A 24,890-nucleotide genomic window follows, 5' to 3' on the forward strand; every position below is an offset into this window, starting at 1 on the left:
ATGCACTGACACAGCAGGTTCACATGAATGTAGATGGCATCTAGCTCCACCTCAACACCACCTCTGAGGGCTGCTCAACTGTCTCTAAATTGTCAGGCTGCATGTTCAACATCCTGCACTGGATGAGCAGAAATGTTGTCCAACAAAATATTGGAAAGACCAAAGCCATTCAATAGCCACCACAAACACCAGCCACAAGCATGACACCTCTTCCTAGCAACTGTCAGAATGTAAAATTTGGTGTCATATTCTGACCATGGATCGATGCGACAAGCTGAAGTAACATACTATTCCTATTATCCTTAGAATGTCAGCCATGCCTCAGTTGGTTGCACTATACCTATAGTCAGAAAGTTATAGAACATAGAAAAGCTACAGCACAAACAGGCCCTTCAGTCCACAAGTTGCGCCGAACATGTCCCTACCTACTAGGCTTACCTATAACTCTCTATCTTACTAACTTCCATGAACTTATCCAAAAGTCTCTTAAAAGATCCTATCGAATCCGCCTCCACCACCACTACCGGCAGCCGATTCCACGCACCCACCACTCTCTGAGTGAAAAACTTACCCCTAACATCTCCTCTGTACCTACTCCCCAGCACCTTAAATCTGTGACCTCTAGTGGCAACCATTTCAGCCCTGGGTAAAAGCCTCTGAGAATCCACTCTATCAATACCTCTCAACATCTTATACACCTCTATGAGGTCACCTCTCATCCTTCGCCTCTCCAAAGAGAAAAGACCTAGCTCTCTCAACCTATCCTCATAAGGCATGCCACCTAATCCAGGCAACATCCTTGTAAATTTCCTCTGCATCCTTTCTATGGCTTCCACATCCTTTCTGTAATGAGGCGACCAGAACTGGGCACAGTACTCCAGGTGGGGTCTGACCAGGGTCCTATACAGCTGCAGCATTATCTCCCGATTTCTAAACTCAATTCCTCTATTGATGAAGGCCAATATTCCATACGCCTTCTTAACCACAGCCTCCACCTGCGACGCTGCTTTGAGCGTCCTATGAACCCAGACCCCAAGATCCTTCTGATCTTCCACACTGCGAAGCGTCTTACCCTTAATATTATATTCTTTCATCCTATTCGACCTGCCAAAATGAACCACCACACACTTATCTGGGTTGAAGTCCATCTGCCACTTCTCCGCCCAGTCTTGCATCTTATCTATGTCTCGTTGCAACTGCTGACATCCCTCTACACTATCCATAACCCCACCAACCTTTGTGTTATCAGCAAACTTGCCAACCCATCCTTCCACTTCCTCATCCAGGTCATTTATAAAAATCACAAAGAGCAAGGGTCCCAGAATAGATCCCTGGGGCACTCCACTGGTGACCGACCTCCATGCTGAAAAAGACCCATCTACAACCACTCTTTGCCTTCTGTGGGCAAGCCAGTTCTGAATCCACAAAGCAATGTCCCCTTGTATCCCATGCCCCTTCACTTTCTCAATGAGCCTTGCATGGGGCACCTTATCAAACGCCTTGCTGAAATCCATATAAACTACATCTACCGCTCTTCCCTCATCTATGTGTCTAGTTACATCTTCAAAAAATTCAATTCGGCTCGTAAGGCATGATCTGCCTTGGACAAAGCCGTGCTGGCTATTTCTGATCATACTATTCCTCTCCAGATGTTCATAAATCCTGCCTCTCAGGATCTTCTCCATCAACTTACCAATCACTGAGGTTAGACTCACTGGTCTATAATTTCCTGGGCTATCACTTCTCCCTTTCTTGAATAATGGAACCACATCCGCAATCCTCCAATCCTCTGGAACCTCTCCCATCTCCATTAATGACGCAAAGATCATCGCCAGAGGCTCAGCAATCTCTTTCCTCGCCTCCCACAATAACCTGGGGTACATCCCATCTGGTCCCGGCGATTTATCTAACTTGATGCTTTTCAAAAACTCCAACACATCCTCTTTCCTAATGTCCACATGCTCAATCTTCTCAGTCCACTGCAAGTCTGCACTGCAACTACCAAGATCCTTTTCCACTGTGAATACTGAAGTAAAGTCTTCATTGAGTACTCTGCCATTTCTACCGGTTCTATACAGAATTTCCCACCGTCACATTTGATAGGTCCTACTCCTTCACATCTTATCCTCTTAACATACTTGTAGAATGCCTTGGGGTTTTCCTTTATCCTGTCTGCCTTCTCATGACCCCTTCTTGCTCTTCTAATTTCCCTCTTAAGTTCCTTCCTACTAGTCGTATACTCTTCTAGATTTCTAACATTACCTAGCTCCCTGAACCTTTTGTAGGCTTTTCTTTTCTTCTTGACTAAATTCGTTACAGCTTCCGTGCACCATGGTTCCTGTGACCTACCATAACTCCCCTGTCTCACTGGAACGTTGCTGTGTAGAGCTCCAGACAAATTATCCTTGAAAATTTGCCACATTTCTTCTGTACATTTCCCTGAGAAAATATCAATGGTAAAAGCAGGCTTCAGAGGGGAGACTGGAGATTAATAAAAAAATACAGGGACTTGTACCACAATCCCCTGCTGAGTCATTATGAGGAAGACCATGGGAGGGATAGAAATATATTTTAAATTACATGACATAAAGGATTAACTAAAATCAGAATAGGAATCTAACAGTGAAATTTTGAACAATATTAAAAAGACAAGATCTCTGATAAAAATAAAATACATCTGTGCCACGCTCCTGCATATGCTGAATTTTAAAACTGACCAAAATGGTTGCAAAAGATGGTAAGAAGTTTAACAACACCCAGGTTAAAGTCCAACAGGTTTATTTGGGAGCAAAAGCCACTAGCTTTCGGAGCCTTAAGCCCCTTCTTCAGGTGAGTGGGAATTCTGAGAGTGGGAACAGAAGAAGGGGCTTAAGGCTCCGAAAGCTTGTGGCTTTTGCTACCAAATAAACCTGTTGGACTTTAACCTGGTGTTGTTAAACTTCTTACTGTGTTTACCCCAGTCCAACGCCGGCATCTGCACATCATGACTGCAAAAGATGGCCATGCGAGCATCACCTAACTTCTGCAAAATGAAACCTCATCGAGAGAGAACACAAGGAACATTCCAGACTGGTGCTGAATCAAAGCCTTTTTCTGAAATTACCTCTCACATTCATGCTTAGATCATTAATGCACACCAGAAACAACAAGGAACCCAGCACCGATCCCTGCGCAACAGTACTGGACACAGGTTTCCAGTCACAAAAACAACCTTGCCTTTCAAGGCTAATCCGAGATAGATTGGGCACTTTTCAGGGCCAAAAGTGGTGGCTTTAGTGAGTTTCTACTTGAGTTTGCTTGTATAGTGCAAAATCATTTGATTTGGGTAGCCATTATCCGGCAAGATGCCTTTGAATGAAAATATGCTAACATCATAAGGCTTTTCTTTATTTTACAGTTGTTACTAAATTAAACATTAGAATAGAATCCCTACAGTGCCGAAGGAGGCCATTTGGCCCATCGAGCCTGCACCAACAACAATCCCATCCAGGCCTTATCTCCATAACCCCACGTATTTATCCTGCTAATCCCCCTGACACTAAGGGACAATTTTGCATGGCCAATCAACCTAACCCACACATCTTTGGAGTGTGGGAGGAAACCGGAGCACCCGGAGGAAACCCAGACACGGGGAGAACATGCAAACTCCACACAGACGGTGACCCAAGGCTGGAATGGAACCTGGGTCTCTGGCGCTGTGGGGCAGCAGTGCTAACCACTGTGCTGCCTTCATACTCTTCTCTAAACCTTCGGGTTCTATGTTATGTAAGTTTCTCTTAGCACAGATTTTAAAAAATGAAATTTTGTGGCTGTGCAATAAAGGTAACTATCGACTGGGCATTTTCATAGCTTTTTCATATCTCTGTCATAAAGTAAGTCACCATTTAATAAAACTACTTTCAATACAGCTTCTGGGTTGTGTAATAGTACAGATGTAAATTATCTGTATTAGGTAAAAGAAACAAACGTTCAAGAATAGGTGCCAAGTTCTATACAGAATGTTTTGCATTTCATATTTATATAATGCAAATGATGTAAATGACATGGATTTCCAGACATGTAATATTTCCATACTGAAACAATTAAGTTTGAAGTCTGACGAAAAAAAACAAGATTACTACCTTTCTAAAAAAGATCACATCTGTGCCTCACCATATCAACTCCAAACATTTGACCTTCAAGAGCAGATACTAATTTGCATAAACTTGCAAGTCAAATTTTCTGTCATTCTTTACCTATCATCAGAGCACAGCATTCTACTATTAGTCTTCTTACAGTTGACCTTCATTGCCTGAGGGCAATACTCTTGTCTTCTCATTCAAATTATCCTTTTAATTATACTTCATAAACTTTTATACACTGCAATTCATATAAGCCCATTGTGAAAAAAAACTTTTCTTAGTAAAACATATCCAAAAACAAGCTGTATATTGAACACCCAAGAACAGATAATGGGCAGGATCCTCTGATCTTGTCCGTGGCCTCCCCGTTGCAAGTGAAAACAGAGAACTTGGCGTTCCAGCCAAAACTCCATTAACTTTCAGCGGCACAGGAGAATCCCAGCCGCAAACGAGGACAAAGATTTTCAGCGCATATTTCAATCACACCATTCAGACCCTAAGCCAACCATTACAAATACATCACCCAAAGGATTTTATCCCCCTCATATATTAATCTTAACATATATAACATTTTTTTGAAAGAAGGAAAGATCTATCAATCACCACAATTTTCTTTCCCTTCACTTTTTTTAATTCATTCATGGGATGTGGGTGTCACTGGCTGGCCCAGCAGTTACTGCTCAGACATTTCAGAGGGCATTTACGAGCCAACCTTACTGCTGGAGTCACATGTAGGCCATACCAGGTAAGGACAGCAGATTTCCAGACATTAGTGAACCAGATGGTGAACGACAGTCAATGATGGTTTTGTGGTCATCATTAGGCTTTTAATTCCAGATTTTTTATGATTCAAATTTCACTGTATGGTGGTATTCGAACCAGGGTCCTCAGAGCATTACCCTGGGTCTCTGAATTACTAGTCCAGTGCCAATACCACTATGTTACTGCTTAGGAAGCATTAAACCTGATGCTATGCATTTGGTAATAAACTTGAGTGACTTTCTCTTCGAGAAACATTTTCCCTGATGATCAAAACATGACCTGGAACTTACAGAAACTGTAAATTCATTGCGAGGTCAGTGCAACGTGACCAATTAATGCAAGTATGACATACAGGAGCTATACCAACTAATAATTATTGAAGCATTGCATCACACCCGCCCAGAATGCGTTGGTGGTAGATCATGACATATTTCTTCTTCTTTACAATTCCATTTGTGACCATCCACTGCCATACCTTTCCCTTCCCCCACCCTCTGCCATCTCCTCCTACTCCTTGCTTAAGGTCCCCAATCCTTATATTTGGTATATTTTATCTAAATCTACCTTAAGGTTATTTACACCACTGCTGATCCTTGACCATACCTGTTCTGTGTTCTTTTCAGCAGCTGGAATTCTGCTTGCATTAAATTTCTGTTATTTTGTTTTTTTTTAATCAGTACTGTACAGCTCTGTTGAACTATATTGCACGCTTTGTTGCAATTCTGCTCTGCCACTCAGTTTTAAGTTTAACATAACCTGTTTCAACCCAAAATGTGAATGATCCATCTCCTGCTGTTACCCATTGGACCTTTGCATTGCACTCCAGTGTATTCCTATCTTTGATGTTTACTCTGTTGCTATTTTGTGACCTTGGCTAAAACATATTTCCTCCTGGGCTAAATGTAATTTCTCAGCCCCTACCGAGTCTTACTATGACCTCCACTGTTTCTGGTACTTTCCACTGAACTTGCACTACCTTCTAGGATCCTTCTATTACAATACCTGCCCTGCTCCTTACCTGTGAGCTGAGATTCTTGCCCCTTTTTCAAACTTTTCACTTTATGCTGCTCTAATTCTTGACTCCATCATCTTTTGTCGGATTGAATTCAAAAGGTTGTTCAAGTGTCTAGTTCGCAGCTGTTCCTTGGCTCAATTACCTCATGCATATTGATCCCATGGATACACCCTCCAGTGCTTAATGCTCTCTCCACTCACATTGTCTGTACCTTTAAGACTTGATTAGCTGTAAAGACCCGCATTCCAATCATTATTCTGTAAATTGAGTTTGTGATTTTATATGCCCTGTTTGCGGATTGTGAACAGATCTCCCACTCACCTGACGAAGGAGCAGCACTCCGAAAGCTAGTGGCGTTTGCTACCAAATAAACCTGTTGGACTTTAGCCTGGTGTTGTGAGACTTCTTACTGTGTACACCCTCCACCACAGTGATCAAATTTCAGACCTGTTTATTTAGCTCTAGAGTGCTTTGGGGCATCCTGAGGTTGTGAAAGGTGCTATGTGGATACAGTCTGTTATGCCTTGGCATTTCCATAAAGGCTTGTTAAAGCACATCTCACTGCCTCATTATGAGCTCATTACTAATAAGTAACCAAGGTGTATAGTGAAAACGGTGGGGAGTTTAATGATAAAACGTTTAAGAAATTAGTTCCGACGTATGGAGGACGGAGAAGATCTGCAGAGAGATTTGGACAGGCTGAGTGAGTGGGCGAGGATATGGCAAATGGAGTATAACGTTGAGAAATGCGAGGTTATACACTTTGGAGGAAATAATAACAAATGGGATTACTATCTCAATGGAAACAAATTAAAACATGCTACCGTGCAAAGGGACCTGGGGGTCCTTGTGCATGAGACGCAAAAGCCCAGTCTGCAGGTACAACAGGTGATCAAGAAGGCAAATGGGATGTTGGCCTATATTGCGAGGGGGATAGAATATAAAAGCAGGGATGTCTTGATGCACCTGTACAGGGCATTGGTGAGGCCGCAGCTGGAATACTGTGTGCAGTATTGGTCCCCTTATATGAGGAAGGATATATTGGCATTGGAGGGAGTGCAGAGAAGGTTCACCAGGTTGATACCGGAGATGAGGGGTTTGGATTATGAGGAGAGGCTGAGGAGATTGGGTTTGTACTCGTTGGAGTTTAGAAGGATGAGGGGGGATCTTATGGAGACTTATAAGATAATGCGGGGGCTGGATAGGGTGGAGGCGGAGAGATTCTTTCCACTTAGTAAGGAAGTTAAAACTAGAGGACACAGCCTCAAAATAAAGGGGGGTCGGTTTAAGACAGAGTTGAGGAGGAACTTCTTCTCCCAGAGGGTGGTGAATCTCTGGAATTCTCTGCCCACTGAGGTGGTGGAGGCTACCTCGCTGAATATGTTTAAAGCGCGGATGGATGGATTCCTGATCGGTAAGGGAATTAAGGGTTATGGGGATCAGGCGGGTAAGTGGTACTGATCCACGTCAGATCAGCCATGATCTTATTGAATGGCGGGGCAGGCTCGAGGGGCTAGATGGCCTACTCCTGCTCCTATTTCTTATGTTCTTATGTTCTTATGTATACACTGAGGAATTCCTGCAGTGATGGCATAGAGCTGAGATAGTTACAGTCTACGGCTAGTTGTGTGACAGGTGTTGAGAAGGAGCTTTTGCTCATTTTAAAGTTTCTCTGCAAATCAGCTGTTTATAGGCATAGGCATAGAAAAAAGCATGACTTGAAGAATGGAGAAGGGGTCACAAAGAGGACAAGCTTTTAGCAGAGGGAATGGGAGAAAGGAGAGCTCTCAGCAGGAGGCCGTAACAACCCAGGGTTGTTGAATATAATTTTTTTCTCTGAACCTCGGTGAACAACAGTGTGTAATGTTTGGCGTTTCAGTATGAACATCCTCACTAAAATCTGCCACCTACTCAGACACAACCTCAACCTCCGAGCAGGCAAGAACCACATTACCAGTGATTCTGAAGGTGATCGTGGCAATCAACATTTATCTGTCCGACTTCTTCCAGGTTGGAACTGGAAATATTTGTGACATCTCAGTTTTCTGACCATCACTGAGACTCAATATGCAATGAGAGCTAACTACATTTCATTCTCTTTTGCCAGAAAGAAGCAGGCAATGTGAGCATGTGACTTCACTAGGGCTGTAGGTTTCCCCATGGTGCAGGATGCCATTGACTAAATGCATGTTGCTTTGTGAACATCACATCTAGGTAAGGAGCAGGAGCTTTAGAGGGGATGTAGGAAAAACTTCTTCACCCAGAGGGTGGTGGCAGTCAAGAACTCACTGTCTAAAAGGCTGGTGGAGGCAGAGACCCTCATAACATTTAAGAAGTATTTAGATGTGCACTTGCGATGCCAGGGCATATAAGGCGATAGGCCAAGTGCTGGAAAATGGGACTAGAATAGTTAGGTGGTTTGTCTTTGACCAGTATAAACGCAATGGGCTGAAGGGCCTTTTTCTGTGCTGTAGACTTCTATGACTATGACTCTATGTCAACTCTGTGCTATACTGAGGGATTTTATTCTGTCAACATTCAGCTGGTGTGTGAATATATGCAGCGAGACGAGCAAGATTTACGATGATGTTGCCGCGACTAGTGGGCTTGAGTTATAGAAAGCGGGTTGCCAGGCTAGGGCTTTATTCCTTGGAACGTAGGAGAATGAGGAGTGACCTTATTGAGGTGTATAAAATCATGAGGGGCATAGATAGGATGAATACACATTGTCTTTTTCTCAGGGTAAGGGAACTGAAAACTAGAGCGCACAGGTTTAAGGTCGGAGGGCAAAGATTTAAAAGGGACCTGAGGGGCAACTTCTTCACACAAAGGATAGTGCGTATATGGAATGAGGTGCCAGAGAAAGTAGTTGAGGCAGGTTCAATAGCAATATTTAAAAAGCATTTGGATAAATACATGGATGGGAAAGGATTAGAAGGATATGGGCCAAATGCGGGCAATTGGGACTAGCTGGAAAGGCACCATGGTCAGGATGGACCAGTTGGGCTGAAGGGCCTGTTTCCGTGATAGATTGCTCTATGACTCTTAAGTCAATGATCAATATTCTAGCAGCAGTCATGATCCTTTCATTTTGCAGTTCACTGAGGCAGCTGCATTCGAATCACCATGGCAAACCAAATGGTGGATTCTGAGCAGGGCTACTTGTTGACAACATAGCTGATGCATTCAGTACACAATCCATGTACGTGTATACAATGAAAGCAATGCTGTCACAGGGCAAGGGCAGCAGATGCATGGGAACCCAGCATCTGCAAGTTTCCCTCCAAGCCAAAAAAAGAATCAATGCTATACAATGGCTGAGCATGGCTGGTGAAGGCTGCACACTTTCTGTGAAGGTGACTGCATTTGACTTTGGGGGACTACCTCAAGTAGCTCTGAGCTTTAGAAGTCCCAGACGCAGATTGCACCATCTTGGCGTGGGCAGCAGATGTCTGGGCTGGCAGTTAACAGCAAATGACAGAGGGAGGGAGGAAGAATGATCTCTGCCTGGAGGAGGATAACAGATTTGTGTTCCATGGAGTTACCACAATCCTATTAATCAGTTAAAGGACTGATTAATGGACTGCTTTGACACCCTGCAAGCCCCTTTGCTTACTGTAATCCATGCCATGACGCAGAAGTTTGAGCTTGAAAGACTTGTCCTTGTATGTCTGGCAGTATGAGCTTCCATTGTAGCACTCAAAGTGAATGGCTGGTGCAGCAATGGAAGCTGCAACCTCAGCCAACGGCTGCTACGTCATGGCTGACTCCACAAGTGAGAGAACAGGCTGGCCACCACTTGTACATTGTAAAGGATAGGGTCAGAGCTCCGTGCAAAGTAGTGTGACAAGTTATCACATACCTCCATATTCCTTAACATTGCATGCAGGCTTTTCAGTAGGTTTCACAATGCACTATGCATTTTGTAGTATGCTCTCTGAGTCAGAAGTTTTTGGGTTCAGGTCTCACTTCAGAGATATGAGCACAAAATCTGAACTGACACTTCAGTGCAGTACGGAGGGAATACTGCACTGACAGAGGTGCTGCCTTCAAATGAGAAGTTAAGCTGATGTAAAAGATCCCATGGCACTATCCTGAAGTGGATGATGTGGAGATGCCGGCGTTGGACTGGGGTAAACACAGTAAGAAGTTTAACAACACCAGGTTAAAGTCCAACAGGTTTATTTGGTAGCAAAAGCCACACAAGAATTCCCACTCACCTGAAGGGGCTTGCAGCTCCGAAAGCTTGTGTGGCTTTTGCTACCAAATAAACCTGTTGGACTTTAACCTGGTGTTGTTAAACTTCTTACTGTGACTATCCTGAAGAGCAGGGGAGTTATCACTAGTGTCCTAACCAATATTTATCATCAATCAACATCATAAAAACAGACGATTTGATAATTGTCACTTTGCAGTTTGTGAAACCTTGTTGCTGTGTTTTCTACATTCCAAGAGTAAGTACACTTCAAGGGACTTCACTAGTTGTAAAGCACTTTGGGATATCCAGAGATTGTGAAACGCACTACATAAATGCAAGTCGCCCTTTTTTCCTGTTGAAGACTGCCCATCACGTTACTTGCCTGAGTTCTCTGCAGCAAAACCAGTGTGCAACCTCACTCTCTGGAAGCTGGCAACTACACTATCCTTGCCTCCTGCACCGTTTGCAGGCCACTCATGCTCAGTGTCCAATCAGCCTCTATGCTACCCTCCAAAAGATGCAGGGTCAGTATCTGAGTTGGTAGCTGTGTGTGAGAAATTGCACGATGGCAAGTTTGGAGCATCTTCTTCTTGCTGTTCCTCCATTGTCTGGACAGTTTGCACTTCCCGATATACGATAAGAGAAAGGCATAAACATAAGGTGGTGCGGTAAGGAGAGAAAGGGAATAAGAGGTGCATGCTTCAACCAACTGCAGCTTGTAAATTAGAAATGTGTGGAATGAGGGGGAAGTGGGATGCGAAACGGAGGACTGTATATAGAAGACCATCATCTTCGATGGCTTTAGTCTCCCCGGAATGTGGTTTCAGCAATGCATATCCCAACAATGGCCAGCACCGTCTCCCCCACAGGGGTTAGGATATGTATGCAAGTTTGTCCCTCGCCATTTAGAACCTGCTGGCTTCAATTGTTTTGCAAGAGAGAGGGAAGCGCGTCAGTGAGTGTCACAAATCCGTTTGTGTGTTGCGGCTGTCATGGTTGAATAACTAGCAGTGTTTGTGAAATGAGATCTGGGTGTGTGGCTTGCAGTAGCGATAGGTAAGTGATGGTGCAGTGAATAATATGAATATCAGGTACATGTTCTGATTGATAGAGATTGTTGGTAGGTGAGTGATGGGGAAGTGGGAATTTGAGCAGTGGCTAAAGCTATTCTTGCAGTTAGGAGGATATGGTACTTGAAAATATATTCACTGAGCTTGCTCACTTGTTTAAGAACACTGCATCCAGGACCATGGGATTAACTTCCGGTTTTAACCTCCATAGCAATTAGCATTTTGAGCATGTTTAACAAGCCTCCGCTTTCCACCTACTGCACGTAAGAACATAAGAACTGGGAGCAGGAGTAGGCCATCTGGCCCCTCGAGCCTGCACCGCCATTCAATAAGATCATGGCTGATCTTTTTGTGGACTCAGCTCCACTTACCCGCCCGCTCACCATAACCCTCAATTCCCTTATTGTTCAAAAATTTATCTATCCTTGCCTTAAAAGCATTCAATGAGGTAGCCTCAACTGCTTCACTGGGCAGGGAATTCCACAGATTCACAACCCTTTGTGTGAAGACGTTCCTCCTCAACTCAGTCCTAAATCTGCTTCCCCTTATTTTGAGGCCATGCCCCCTAGTTCTAGTTTTACCTGTCAGTGGAAACAACTTCCCTGCTTCTATCTTATCTATTCCCTTCATAATCTTACATGTTTCGATAAGATCTCCCCTTATTCTTCTGAATTCCAATGAGTATAGCCTCAGTTTAGTCAGTCTCTCCTCATAAGCCAACACTCTCAACTCCGGAATCAACCTAGTGAATCTCCTCTGTACCCCCCCTCCAGTGCCAGTATACCCTTTCTCAAGTAAGGAGACCAAAACTGTACACAGTACTCCAGGTGTGGCCTCACCAGCACCGTATACAGCTGCAGCATAACCTCCCTGTTTTTAAACTCCATCCCTCTGGCAATGAAGAACAAAATTCCATTTGCCTTCTTAATTACCTGCTGCACCTGCAAACCAACTCCTTGTGATTCTTGCACAAGGACACCCAGGTCCCTCTGCACAGCAGCATGCTGCAATTTTTACCATTTAAATAATAGTCCATTTTGTTGTTATTCCTACCAAAATGGATGACTTCACATTTAGCAACATTGTACTCCATCTGCCAGACCCTCGCCCACTCAGACTATCTATATCCCTTTGCAGACTTTCAGCATCCTCTGCACACTTTGCTCTGCCACTCATCTTAGTGTCATCTGCAAATTTTGACACACTATACTTGGTCCCCAACTCCAAATCATCTTTGTAAATTGTAAACAATTGCAGCCCCAACACTGATCCCTGAAGCACACAACTAGTCACTGATCGCCAACCAGAAAAACACCCTTTACCCCCCACTCTTTGCCTTCTGTTAGTTAACCAATTCTCTATCCATGTTAATACATTACCTGTAACTCTGTACACCTTTATCTTATGTAGCAGTCTTTGGTGCAGCACCTTGTCAAATGCCTTCTGGAAATCCAGATACTCCACATCCACAGGTTCCCATTGTCCACTGCGCATGTAATGTTCTCAAAGAATTCCACCAAATTAGTCAAACATGACCTTCCCTTCATGAACTCATGCTGCATCTTACCAATGGGACAATTTATATCCAGATGTCTCGCCATTTCTTCCTTGATGATAGATTCAAGCATTTTCCCTACTATAGAAGTTAAGCTAACTGGCCTATAGTTACCTGCCTTTTGTCTACCTCCTTTTTTAAACAGTGGCGTCACATTTGCTCTTTTTCAATCTGCGGGAATCACCCCAGAGTCCAGGGAATTTTGGTAAATTACCACTAGTGCATTTGCTATTTCTCCCGCCATCTCTTTTAGTACCCTGGGATGCATTCCATCAGGGCCAGGAGACTTGTCTACCTTTCGCCCCATTAACTTGCCCAACACTACCTCTTTCGTGATAATGATAGTTTCTAGGTCTTCACCTGCCATAGCCTTCCTGTCATCAATTTTTGGCATGTTATTTGTGTCTTCCACTGTGAAGACAGAGTGCACCAAGGCCTCCAGTGCAGTGTCTGGAAACCTTGGAGTCTGCTCTCTCCCGTTGTGCCATTCTTCACTGTTCCAGACACAACGCATCTCCTCTGCAAGAGGTGAAGGCTAGCTATTTAAGCAGTGCTAGACACTCACAGTACTGCCCCCCACCTCCCCCCCCTCCATCCCCCTGCTGATGCATCCAGCTGAATAAACAGTCCAGTTAGCACTGGCTGGATGCACCAAAGACTGCTACATAAGATAAAATGAGCAGGCAGCGTGAAGTTACCATGCCGCCTGCACTGCACTCAATGGGGCACAGGTTAATCACCCATTGTTGAGGACTATAGAATTTAGCCCCCAAAATATTTTTACCTTACTGTCTGTTCAAACAGTTTGTAATGGAAGGCATGTACAACACAGATCTCATCATTCACAACTGAAAGTTCAATAGTCTAACAGCTGTGCAAAGTTACTATCAGTACTTACACTGTTGAAGTAGTTACTGTCCATTGAACGAAACGAGGAATCCCATTTCATATTCAGTGACATCATGGGAACCATACCTATTGAAGAAAAAATGGATAAAGATATGTCCAAAAAAGTCTGTTCTACCAAAGTATAACACAAGTGTTGTGCTGAAGACTCGAACCAACTCTGTTTCTCTCTCCAGACTGGCCAAGTTTTTCCAGCTGTTCTTATTTCCCATCGCCAGCATCTGAAGGATTTTGATATTAGGTAACTGTGTTATTTATTTGTTCTAGCAATTTGCAAACTCAAATTTAGTTTACTGCATAGCCAAATAAACTCCAGACTCCTTGGCTCAGCGATGTATTCTTTAGATGTTACACACTGCAACATTTTAATCAAGCATTAGAAGTAATGCAGCCGCTCAAATGTCAAAGGAGAAAACGCTGGAAAAGCTCAGCAGGTCTGGCAGCATCTGTAAGGAGAGAAAAGAGCTGACGTTTCGAGTCCAGATGGCCCTTTGTCAAAGCCTCAGCAAAGAACTCAGCTTCGTACACTTGCGTCCCCACCTAAATGAATTCCGTATTTATCCTCATGCTCAAATGTCAGTTTTATTACTCTAATCAAATAGAACTGTACAGAAATTGTAACATGAAAACAGGTCATTCGGCCCATCAGTACACGCTGCTGTTTATCACTGGCTATTTATTACTGTAAAACAAAACAATTTTACATGCAAATTTCAAATGATATTTCTGTTCATCACCTTCCCTTTAATTGTTAGGCTATCTTCTTGCAATTCAGTCACTGCTATTTTTATCTTAGCTTTTTAAAATTGCACGCTCTATATTTTCTATAGACTTTTCCCTTAAAATGTACAGTTTACTTACCTACTTTGCTTCTATCTTCAGGATATTTCTAATATTGAAAAGGCTGGCCTAATAAAATGCCCCTCCACAATAGTTTTCTCCTCTAACCGGACAGTGAAAAGTGATTCTGACGTTAACACAATCTTTTACACAAACCCCCTCCAGCACAATGTTAAACACGCTGTCACATCTGTGCCAACAGTAGACTAATCTCACCTGAATCTGACAACTTGCTCAATGTATTGCAGAGGGTTTAAAAATTGTAGCAGCCAAAAATCAATCTGAGGGGAAAAACCTGCAAAGACTGAAATTGCAAAACAAAAATGAGAAGAGCTGGAAACAAATAACAGGTGAATCAGGATGTACATTCACATACCTGGCTGATTAAAATAGCGATCCATTCCTGAAGTGCTCTGTTCTACTGACTTCTGTAATAAAGGAAATTCAGATTTCAACATAGAGAAATATTTTGATATTAAGTAATCATGTTAATCTATTATCATTAACAGAGCTACATTAAATGTGAGTTTGCCACACTTTAAAAAGGGAAGCTATTTAGCTCATCTTATTCATCGATTCCATCATTGTATCACGTAGTCTATACCATCAGCGTATCATGTCACTGCCAAAGTATGAATTATATCGGCAAAGTGCGGCAGTTACACTGTGTGTCCTACTTCCTCAAGTGGCTGAAATATATTCATAATCATTCTGGGGAGATGGAGGCATAGTGGTAATGTCATTGGACTAGTAATCCAGAGGCCAAGGCATGGGTTCAAATCCCAGCACGGCAGCTAGTGAAAGTTAAACTCATTTAGTAAATTTAATTGATTAATTTTTAAAATCTGGAATTGTCAGGAATGGTGCCATGAAATTATCATTGATTTGTCATAAAAACCCATCTGGTTCACTGATGCCCTTTAGGGAAGGAAATCAGCCATCCTAATGTGGTCTGGCCTACCTGTGCCTACATACCCACAGTAACGTGGTTGACTCCCAAATGACCTCTGAAATGGCCTAGTAAGCCACTCAGTTGTTCCACACTGCACCTAGCATTGACTTAGGCTTGGGGAAAAAACCCAGAACAACCAGCCTTGTCGATCCCGCAAAGTCCTCCTTATTAACTACTGGGTGCTGACCCACAGATTAGTCGAGTACCAACCTGACAATCATACTCGCCAAATCATACCTTACAGGCAACGTCCCAAATACTACCATCATCATCCCTGGGTATATCCTGTCCCACTGGTAAGACAGGCTCACCAATGGCAACACCATATCATAGAATCATAGAATTCCTACAGTACAGAAGGAGGCCATTCAGCCCATCGAGTCTGCACCAACCACAATCCCACCCGGGCCCATTCCCATAACCCCACCTATTTAAACTGCTACTCCCCCTGACACTAGGGTCAATTTAGCATGCCAATCAACCTAACCTGCACATCTTTGCACTGTGGGAGGAAACCAGAGCACCCGGAGTAAACCCACGCAGACATGGGGAGAATGTGCACACTCTGCAAAGACAGTGATCCGAGGCCATAATTGAGCCCGGATCCCTGGCGCTGTGAGGCAGCAGTGCTAATCACTCTGCCACCATGCCGGGAGGTAGAGAGTTGCCCTGGGAATCCTCAACATTGACTCGGCATCCCATGAAATCACACAGCATCAGGTCAAGTATCATATACTGCTCTCCTTCAGCTGATGAATCAGTACTCCTCTATCCTCCATGTTGGAGGCCACTTGGAGGAAACACTGACGGTGGCAAGGGCATAGAATGTACTTTGGGTGAGAGACGTCAAGGTCCATTACCAAGAGTGACTTGCTGGCACCACTACTAAACAAACTGATCAATCCTAAAGGACATATCTTCAGACTGGGCTTGTGGCAGTTGGTGAAGGATCCAACAAAAAGGAGAAAGCTACTGAATTTTGTTCTCAGCAATCTACCTGTCACAGATGCATTTGTTTATGATAGCACAGGTAGGAATCAGTGTGCAGACAAGTCCTAACTTAACACTGAGCACTGCGTTGAGTATTGCTATCAAAGATGGGGGAGCATAGCACATCAATGGAAATGTGAAACAATTCCAACCATCTTCAGCCAGAAGTGTAGATTGGATGATCCATCGCAGCCTCCTCTCAATGTTGCAGATCACAGATGCCAATTTTCAGCCAATTTGATTTCACTCCACATAAAATCAAGAAATGACTGAAGGCAATGCAAAGTCTATGAGTCCTGACAACATTTTGGCAATGAAAGAATAAATAAAGCGAAATTAATTGCCTGCAATATTACTGAACAGAAAGAAAACCAATATATGAACATCCAATTATGAAGTAGAAAAGTTATCAATGTAGTGACAACCACCATTAATCAAATAACAAGGAGACTAAATAAAAACATTAAAATCATTTCAAAAGAATTTTGAAAAATCTTGCAGGTATCTACGTTTTTTCGCAGTTCTTCTGGAACCATTAACAGATAGATGAAGAAACGTCAAAAAGGAGGCTAAGAATAAAAGCATGCGCAGGTGAGAGAGAGATTTTAAAAAATCATGTTGATATTTGTGTAAACTGTCAGAGTCTGTGTTGTAATTGCTATGCGATCGATGCATCAAGAAACTCCTTTTAAATTTGGGATGCGTGCTCAAATTGGGAGATTTATCTCACTGACCATCTTGACAGCCAATATCTCATGACTTCTCCATCACCATTCTGGGTACATCCTATTTCACAAGAAGGATAGACTCATCAGAGGTTGTACAAACAGTCAGGGACTTCTTAACACTGGACTTGGGGCACCAACTGTCTCAACTTTAGGAGAAAGAAACGTGTTGGAGATTATTTCTTATAAACTATTACTCCCCTTATGCTCAAACTCTGACCCCTAGATCTCAACTTCCCCACCATTGGGAACATTTGCTGCCAGATGGCCATCTCAATTGAGCTGGCAGCCTCCACATACGACAGGGCAACACTTGGAGATTGGTAAAATAATGGATCGGTGAAAAATGGCTGAAAAATAGAGCCTTAATTGCATTATAAGGCTGCATGTCTTCATGGAGTAGGCAACTGACCCGGGAAAGTCAGGATATGGCTCCCCCTCTGCTTTAGGCTAGATTTTATGGCCCCTGACCACATTTTAAGCAGAGGAGGATACATAAAATACATCAGGTTGCTAGCTTTTTGCCCATCTCAGACTTGGTCCCCAGAATACATCCAAGATACTGAAGAGGGAAGGGGGGGGGGTATATTCTTTGGGGCATGCTCTGTGCACATTAGGAGCATTCCCCTAAGAACATACCCCCCACCTATATGCCATCCCACCTGGTCTCCAAAATCCACCCACTCCCCATCCCATTTCTGCCTGATCTCATCCCACTCAAAAGGATGGGAATGTACCCATTTCTGGCGTCCATGACAGTTCTTGGACTGATACTCTCTTCTAGTGCTGCTGGGACTGCAAGAGCTGCCATCCGATCAAACTGGCTGGCAGCTCTCAAGGGTGGGACTTCCTTTCACTGAGGGGTGGAAGTCTGACTTTCTTTCTTGATAAATCCAACCCCTTGTCTCCACAGGAACAAGGAAAATACAACCCAATGAGAGTTGAGAAGTGCCACAGGCATGAATGAAGAATGGTTTTTAATGGTAGTTCGGCTGAGGTAGGCAGACGACTTTACAGAGGTGGAAGCAGGCAGTCTTTGCGATGGAGAGGATACGAGATCAAGGATGGATACCAATAAACAAGCCTTCAGTTACCAGTCTTGACCACATCTGAAGTTGGTATTTAATGGTCAGGTTCATAAAAGGGAAATTGAAGTTGAAAGCCTGAAATGAAGCAGTTTGGCTAGTGGCAGTGAAGTCTGTACTTCAAACTGTCATGCTGACAGAGTGGTACAGAAATGAGTGAAAATTCTATTGAAATATAGGTTTAGATACACAAATGAGTTAAAAAGCTCTGGCATGAAATCCCTACTTTTCCATCACAATAAACGTATCACCACTCACACATTAAAACAATTGTTCTCTAAAAGTATAAATGTCTAACAATCTTGAGCTTCAATGTACTCGGGGTGACAGTATTCCAAGACCACATCTGCTTGCATAAGTCTTAATGGCCTCCGTCAATTGACACCCCCTCCCCTCCACACACACAAACAGGTGCACCATCCACAGATACTTTTGCTAATAGCACCAGCACACACGGTAATTCTCTATCTTGTTGCCCCCATAGCCTTGTCAACAATTGCTTCTATTGAAAATGCAATGCTAATTTTTTTAATGGAAAGTGGTTCAGCTTGGCAGGATTCCCTGGATTACACCCACAGGGTGAATGCACCTGGGCAAAGACTTTACAAATCAGGAACACCTGGCTTGCATGAGCTTCAAAACAACAAACTCTATTAAAAGTAAAAATGGTCTTCTCTTCGGTATTTATGTCAGTGCTGAATAATTAAACAATCCCGCTTGCTGCATAACAGTGCTGCTGGTGAAATAATTAACCAAACAGCTGAAGAGCACATAGGTCTCCAATCTAGCACATTATAAATTAAAACCCAAAAATATATTTTTAAAAATGCATTATTTAATTCAAATTCTTTTCCTAAATCCTGTTACACTAATTTGTCTATAACTATTACACCTTTAACTGCTCCCAACTTTTTTGCTCAGTAACTTTCTTCCACACACAGTATTTTCATTGTTTTCTTTAAATACTCATCCAAAAGGTTTCCTGCTTATTCCAATTTTATTTAAACATTACCGTTACTGGAAACTTTCCAACCTGTGAGTCAAGATTCTTTTGGGGCTGTAAAAGCAGAAATATAAATTAGAGGTAATTTTCTTTTTATTCATTCATGGGATATGGGCAACACTGGCTGGCCAGCATTTATTGCCCATTCTTAGTCATCCTTGACTTTGTAGCAATTGATACAACAGAGGGCAGTCGAGAGTCAACCACATTGCTGTGGCTCTGGAGTCACAGGTAGGCAGACCAGGTAGACGGCAGATTTCCTCCCCTAAAGGACATTAGTGAACCAGATGGGTTTTTGCCAACTATCAACAATGGTTTCATGGTTCATCAGTAGATTCTTAATTCCAGATATTTTTATTGAATTCAAATTCCACCATCTGCTGCCGTGGCAGGATTTGAACCCGGGTCCTCAGAACATTAGCTGAGTTTCTGGATTAATAGTCTAGCTACAATACCACTAAGCCATCGCCTCCCCATGAAGGTAATGTCACAGCATAAAATATTGCACCATATTTATCCAATAGGCTTCAATGTTGATTTCAGTCACCTGAATCGACATTTCATGCTAGTGAAATAACCGCCACATTTTTTTGGGCAACAGAGACCCTAATTGGGTTCCCCTTCTGCCTGTCCCACACATGGTACTTCACTCAACAGCCACAAACATCGGTGTCTATCCCCTTCGTTCCTGTGGACTGTGTGTACCTCCTGGCCCATTGTGGTTCCACATCCCTATCAACTTCTGCAACCTCACCAGACTGGCGTTTGTCAGGATTGAAAGTTTGGCATCAGGTTATTAACACCTGCTGCAACCCAGCTCTGCTGAGCAGCTTTTAAAGCTTTTTAAACATTGATGTTGCATGGAGAAAATATTAAGTTTATTTTTAGAATTTCTGCTTTTGAATATCAACAGCTATTTAAGTATATTCTTACATTCATTTTTACAGCACCTACATTACACATCATCTGCTGCAAAGTGCTTTGGCAAGTTCTGAAGTCATGATACCTGCTATATAAATGTAGAGCTTTTTTTAAAATAGCAAAATATAAATAATTATGTTTTTTAAAATTTTGGACCATTTTGGTATTCATTCAGTATTTATAGGTAATTGTACAGCCAAATGGCAGCAATTTTCATTGGTCAAGGTGTAATGAGTGACAATATCCATTTAGAATAATGCTATCCAACAGTTACAGAAAATCTTCAGGAGTCAGCAATCCCCTTTCTCCTCTTCTAGCTCCAGGTGATGAAATCCTCTGTTAGTCCTGATTCAACATTCAAATATAGTTCCTGACCCACATTATAATATAATTTCCCATGAGTCTGTGTTAAACATAGAATACTGACTATTGGTACATTTAAAAATTTTTTTTTAATTCATTCATGGGATGTGGGCGTTGCTGACTGTGCCAGCATTTATTGCCCATCCCTGAGGGCACTTAAGGATCAACCACACTGCTATGGGTCTGGAGTCACATGCAGGCTGGACCAGGTAAGGGTAACAGATTTCCTTCCCTAAAGGACATTAGTGAACCAGATGGGTTTTTACAACAATCAACAATGGTTTCATGGTCATCATTAGACGTTTAATTCCAGATTTTTCTTGAACTTAAATTTCACCATCTGCCGCGGTGGGATTTGAACCCATGAGCATTACCCCTGGGTCTCTGGATTATTAGTCCAGCGACAAAACCTCTATGCCATCGCCTCCTCTAATGTCATGGGAAAATTAAAAACACTCTATCCATCCTGTCAGATATATTTTATGTTTTCATTGATAGGATTGCGAATGACCCCTTTGCTGCAATGAACACTGTGATAAAGTCCTCAAAGTAACATCTCTATTATCTTTGACTGCAGTTTCACGAATGGTACATACCGTGACGGAGTCCAGTTTTTGTTTGACTTTTTGTACTTTCATAGATAACCTGGATGCACGATTAATTGAAGAAAATGAGGAATCATACATTGTGTTACTATCAAAAATACTACTGTCAAAAGTGCTGCTAAAAATCTTGGGTCCTTTTGGTGTAGATGTAGTTCCAGACTGCAAATTTGATTTACATATTTCTTTCATAGTCTCAGCTTCCATTTGAGCAACTAGAAGATAAGGGAGAAAAAAAAAACTGGTCATTTACATAAACCACCATTCTATGTTGTTTTAAACATTACAATGTAAAATTGAACGTGACTGCTTTGTGTGGTTACATTTGTACAAAAAATAGATTTATATCTAATTTACTGTAATGAAATCGGATAAGCTGCAATAGGAATGGAAATACCCTTTACCACAACAAAGACAGAAAACAAGGGCATTAAGTTCCTCGGAGTGGCAGTCAGTGTCAGATTTCCACTCTGCCCAAACACTTGTGCAAAATTTCTTCCGTGCCTGTCTCACCCAACCTTCCGACTCAGGCTGGGCAAGATGACCCAACCTTCCGACTCAGGATAGGCAAGATGACCCAACCTTCCGACTCAGGCTAGGCAAGATGACCCAACCTTCCGACTCAGGCTAGGCAAGATGACCCAACCTCCCGACTCAGGCTAGGCAAGATGATCCAGACAGCACATCCATCTCCGAAGCCTAGCATCGCAATCCAGAGGTTGGGAGGGGGGTGGTGCCAGAGGTTTTTAACGTTGAAGTGGGGTCTGATCAGGGAAAATCTTTAAGGGAGTCAAGGAATGCGGTGGGAATAATAGTCCGATGGGGGTGTTGGGGGGATAGAGTCCTGTGGGGGTGTTGGTCTGTGCCTTTACAATAATTACCCAGAAGTTAGAGGAGATTTTAATTCTTCTAATTTTTCCGAGCTTTTTGTGCAACACACCCAGAACTATCCAAAGTTTGCAATTTAAATCACATTTTTGGATTGTTCCCAGTAAAGGACAATTGCCCAGAAGTAGTTAGCATTCCTTGGAAATTGCACTTTCACTTTTAAAATTCCAAGAGGGATTCCCCAGTGCATCTTAGGGATACACCTCAAATCCGATGCTGGGGAGCTCCAAGTCACGGTCCATAGTTACCTCATGGAAACAATTTTATAACCACTCATCATTGTTAACTGCAGAAGTTGCATTTGGTGCTATTTTCACAATTTCTCTCTTTTTTAGGCTGAATATGGCTAGGTATGCTAACATTAGAAAGCTTCTGAAGGATAATGCCAATAAGATAATTTAATACACAATGATTGTGAATTTGAGTCCTATGGCTGCTTTTCTTTCAAATTGAATTGTTTTGGTGAGTAAGTTTAGTCAGCATGTGTTGCAAGCACATCCATTGGACATCACAGCAGCAGATCCACGTTGCTCTTACTTTATGGAACAAACAGCCAACAACAGATAAATGGATTCCACTAAATTATTGCTTCTGCTGATTGCTTGCAAAATAACATTGTACGTGATTGTGCAATGAAGAGGGCACTTCAGAACAGAGAAGCCTGTGTGGTTAATAAATAACATCCCCAAGAAGAAAAAGCTGCAAATAATAGGCAAATTCGCAACTCCTGTTGTTGCATTGTAAACTAAAAACATTAGAATATTTTTAAATAGGTCGCTGACACAACACTGGGTGTTTCATCATCAAGAAAGGCAATACTTTGTTTTCTACTGGTGTGAAATAACTATACTTCATGGTCAAATGCATCACACAAGCATGTTTTGTTGCAGTCCTGATTGAGCACAAGCATCTTCCAAACAAAATAATCCATATAACCGACACAGCGTTAAGGAGAAAACATTACAATTATAAATTTTAATAGTATTGTTCAAATACACGATCGACAAAAATTATGGAGTGGATGCTGGTTTGAGATGTTTGTCCTTACCTCCATATGACCTACAATCACTCATGATTTGTAATAATCCTTTGAATTGAGTTCTCCATGTAAAATATGGTGGGGTTGGAGGATGACAACACAGGAGGTGTTGCCTTTTTATGATATGAAGCATTAATCATGAAGCAACACACTGAGTGTGTTGATGAAGGTAGGGCAGTTGATGTCATATACATGGATTTCAGTAAGGCGTTTGATAAGGTCCCCCACGGTCGGCTTATGTTGAAAGTGAGGAGGTGTTGGATAGAGGGAAAGTTGGCCAATTGGATAGGTAACTGATCGAAGATAGAGGGTGGTGGTGGATGGAAAATTTTCGGATTGGAGGCAGGTTGCTAGCGGAGTGCCACAGGAATCAGTGCTTGGTCCTCTGCTCTTTCTGATTTTTATTAATGACTTAGAGGAGGGGGCTGAAGGGTGGATCAGTAAATTTGCTGATGACACCAAGATTGGTGGAGTAGTGGATGAGGTGGAGGGCTGTTGTAGGCTGCAAAGAGATGCAAAGCTGGGCTGAAAAATGGCAAATGGAGTTTAACCTTGATAAATGTGAGGTGATTCATTTTGGTAAGACTAATTTAAATGTGGATTACAGGGTCAAAGGTAGGGTTCTGAAGACTGTGGAGGAACAGAGAGATCTTGGGGTCCATATTCACAGATCTCGAAAGGTTGCCACTCAAGTGGATAGAGCTGTGAAGAAGGCCTATAGTGTGTTAGCTTTTATTAACAGGGGGTTGGAGTTTAAGAGCCGTGGGGTTATGCTGCAACTGTACAGGACCTTGGTGAGACCACATTTGGAATATTGTGTGCAGTTCTGGTCACCTCACTATAAGAAGGATGTGGAAGCGCTGGAAAGAGTGCAGAGGAGATTTACCAGGATGCTGCCTGGTTTGGAGGGTAGGTCTTATGAGGAAAGGTTGAGGGAGCTAGGGCTGTTCTCTCTGGAGCGGAGGAGGCTGAGGGGAGACTTAATAAAGGTTTATAAAATGATGAAGGGGATAGATAGAGTGAAAGTTCAAAGACTATTTCCTCGGGTGGATGGAGCTATTACTTGGGGGCATAACTATAGGGTTCATGGTGGGAGATATAGGAAGGATATCAGAGGTAGGTTCTTTACACAGAGTGGTTGGGGTGTGGAATGGACTGCCTGCAGTGATAGTGGAGTCAGACACTTTAGGAACATTTAAGCGGTTATTGGATAGGCACATGGAGCACACCAGGATGATAGGGAGTGGGATAGCTTGATCCTGGTTTCAGATAAAGCTCGGCACAACATCGTGGGCCGAAGGGCCTGTTCTGTGCTGTACTGTTCTATGATCTAATCATCCAAATGACTTCTTTCCCAACAGAGGCCTCTCTAAATTAATGTATCAGCTCTTTTTGCCAGAGAAACCAGACCATTACAATACAATAAACCATTGCAGTAAGTATTGCTTCTGTTTATGGTGCAGAAAAATTGAGTGCACATAATTTTGTTTGTTCTTACTTCCAACATTCTTATCGACCACCAAAGAATGGTCCAGTAGCATGAGAAGAAAACAGAAATTAATCTTGGGACTAGATGGTGCATTTGTATTCAACAGTCTTCTGTCAAAGGTACGATGCTCCTTGGTTGAAAAATCCAAGCCAAGATTGGGAGGGTGGGGGGGGGGGGGGTGGGATGGGGAATGATACAGCAGGAAGCCCGCTAGTTATATGTCAATGTATTGAAATGAGGCTCCCTACCATCCTGAGCAGGAACCTCATTATGTCACCGGTGAGGGACAAGAAGAATCAGAAAACAAGATCTTGTCAGCAAGATTCTTATTTTGGAGTCCCATGACATTTTGCACCCAGACTGTCA

At 42.6% G+C, this 24,890-nt stretch overlaps 1 protein-coding gene across 1 annotated transcript in view; it reads right to left on the bottom strand.

The window, feature by feature from the left end:
• Positions 1 to 2,349: 2,349 nt before the first annotated feature.
• ahi1 (Abelson helper integration site 1) overlaps positions 2,350 to 24,890 on the bottom strand; it is a 134,750-nt gene continuing 112,209 nt past the window's right edge. Inside the window, exons 18-21 of the mRNA XM_078212568.1 lie at positions 21,103 to 21,323; positions 14,844 to 14,895; positions 13,620 to 13,696; positions 2,350 to 2,439 (exon numbers count right to left, since the gene is read on the bottom strand). Of these exons, the coding sequence (XP_078068694.1) occupies positions 2,365 to 2,439; positions 13,620 to 13,696; positions 14,844 to 14,895; positions 21,103 to 21,323 (425 nt within the window). The 3' untranslated portion in view covers positions 2,350 to 2,364. The remainder of the gene's footprint in view (positions 2,440 to 13,619; positions 13,697 to 14,843; positions 14,896 to 21,102; positions 21,324 to 24,890) is intronic.

The sequence above is a fragment of the Mustelus asterias genome, chromosome 5 (genome assembly GCF_964213995.1).
Source record: "Mustelus asterias chromosome 5, sMusAst1.hap1.1, whole genome shotgun sequence".
NCBI lineage: Eukaryota > Metazoa > Chordata > Chondrichthyes > Carcharhiniformes > Triakidae > Mustelus > Mustelus asterias.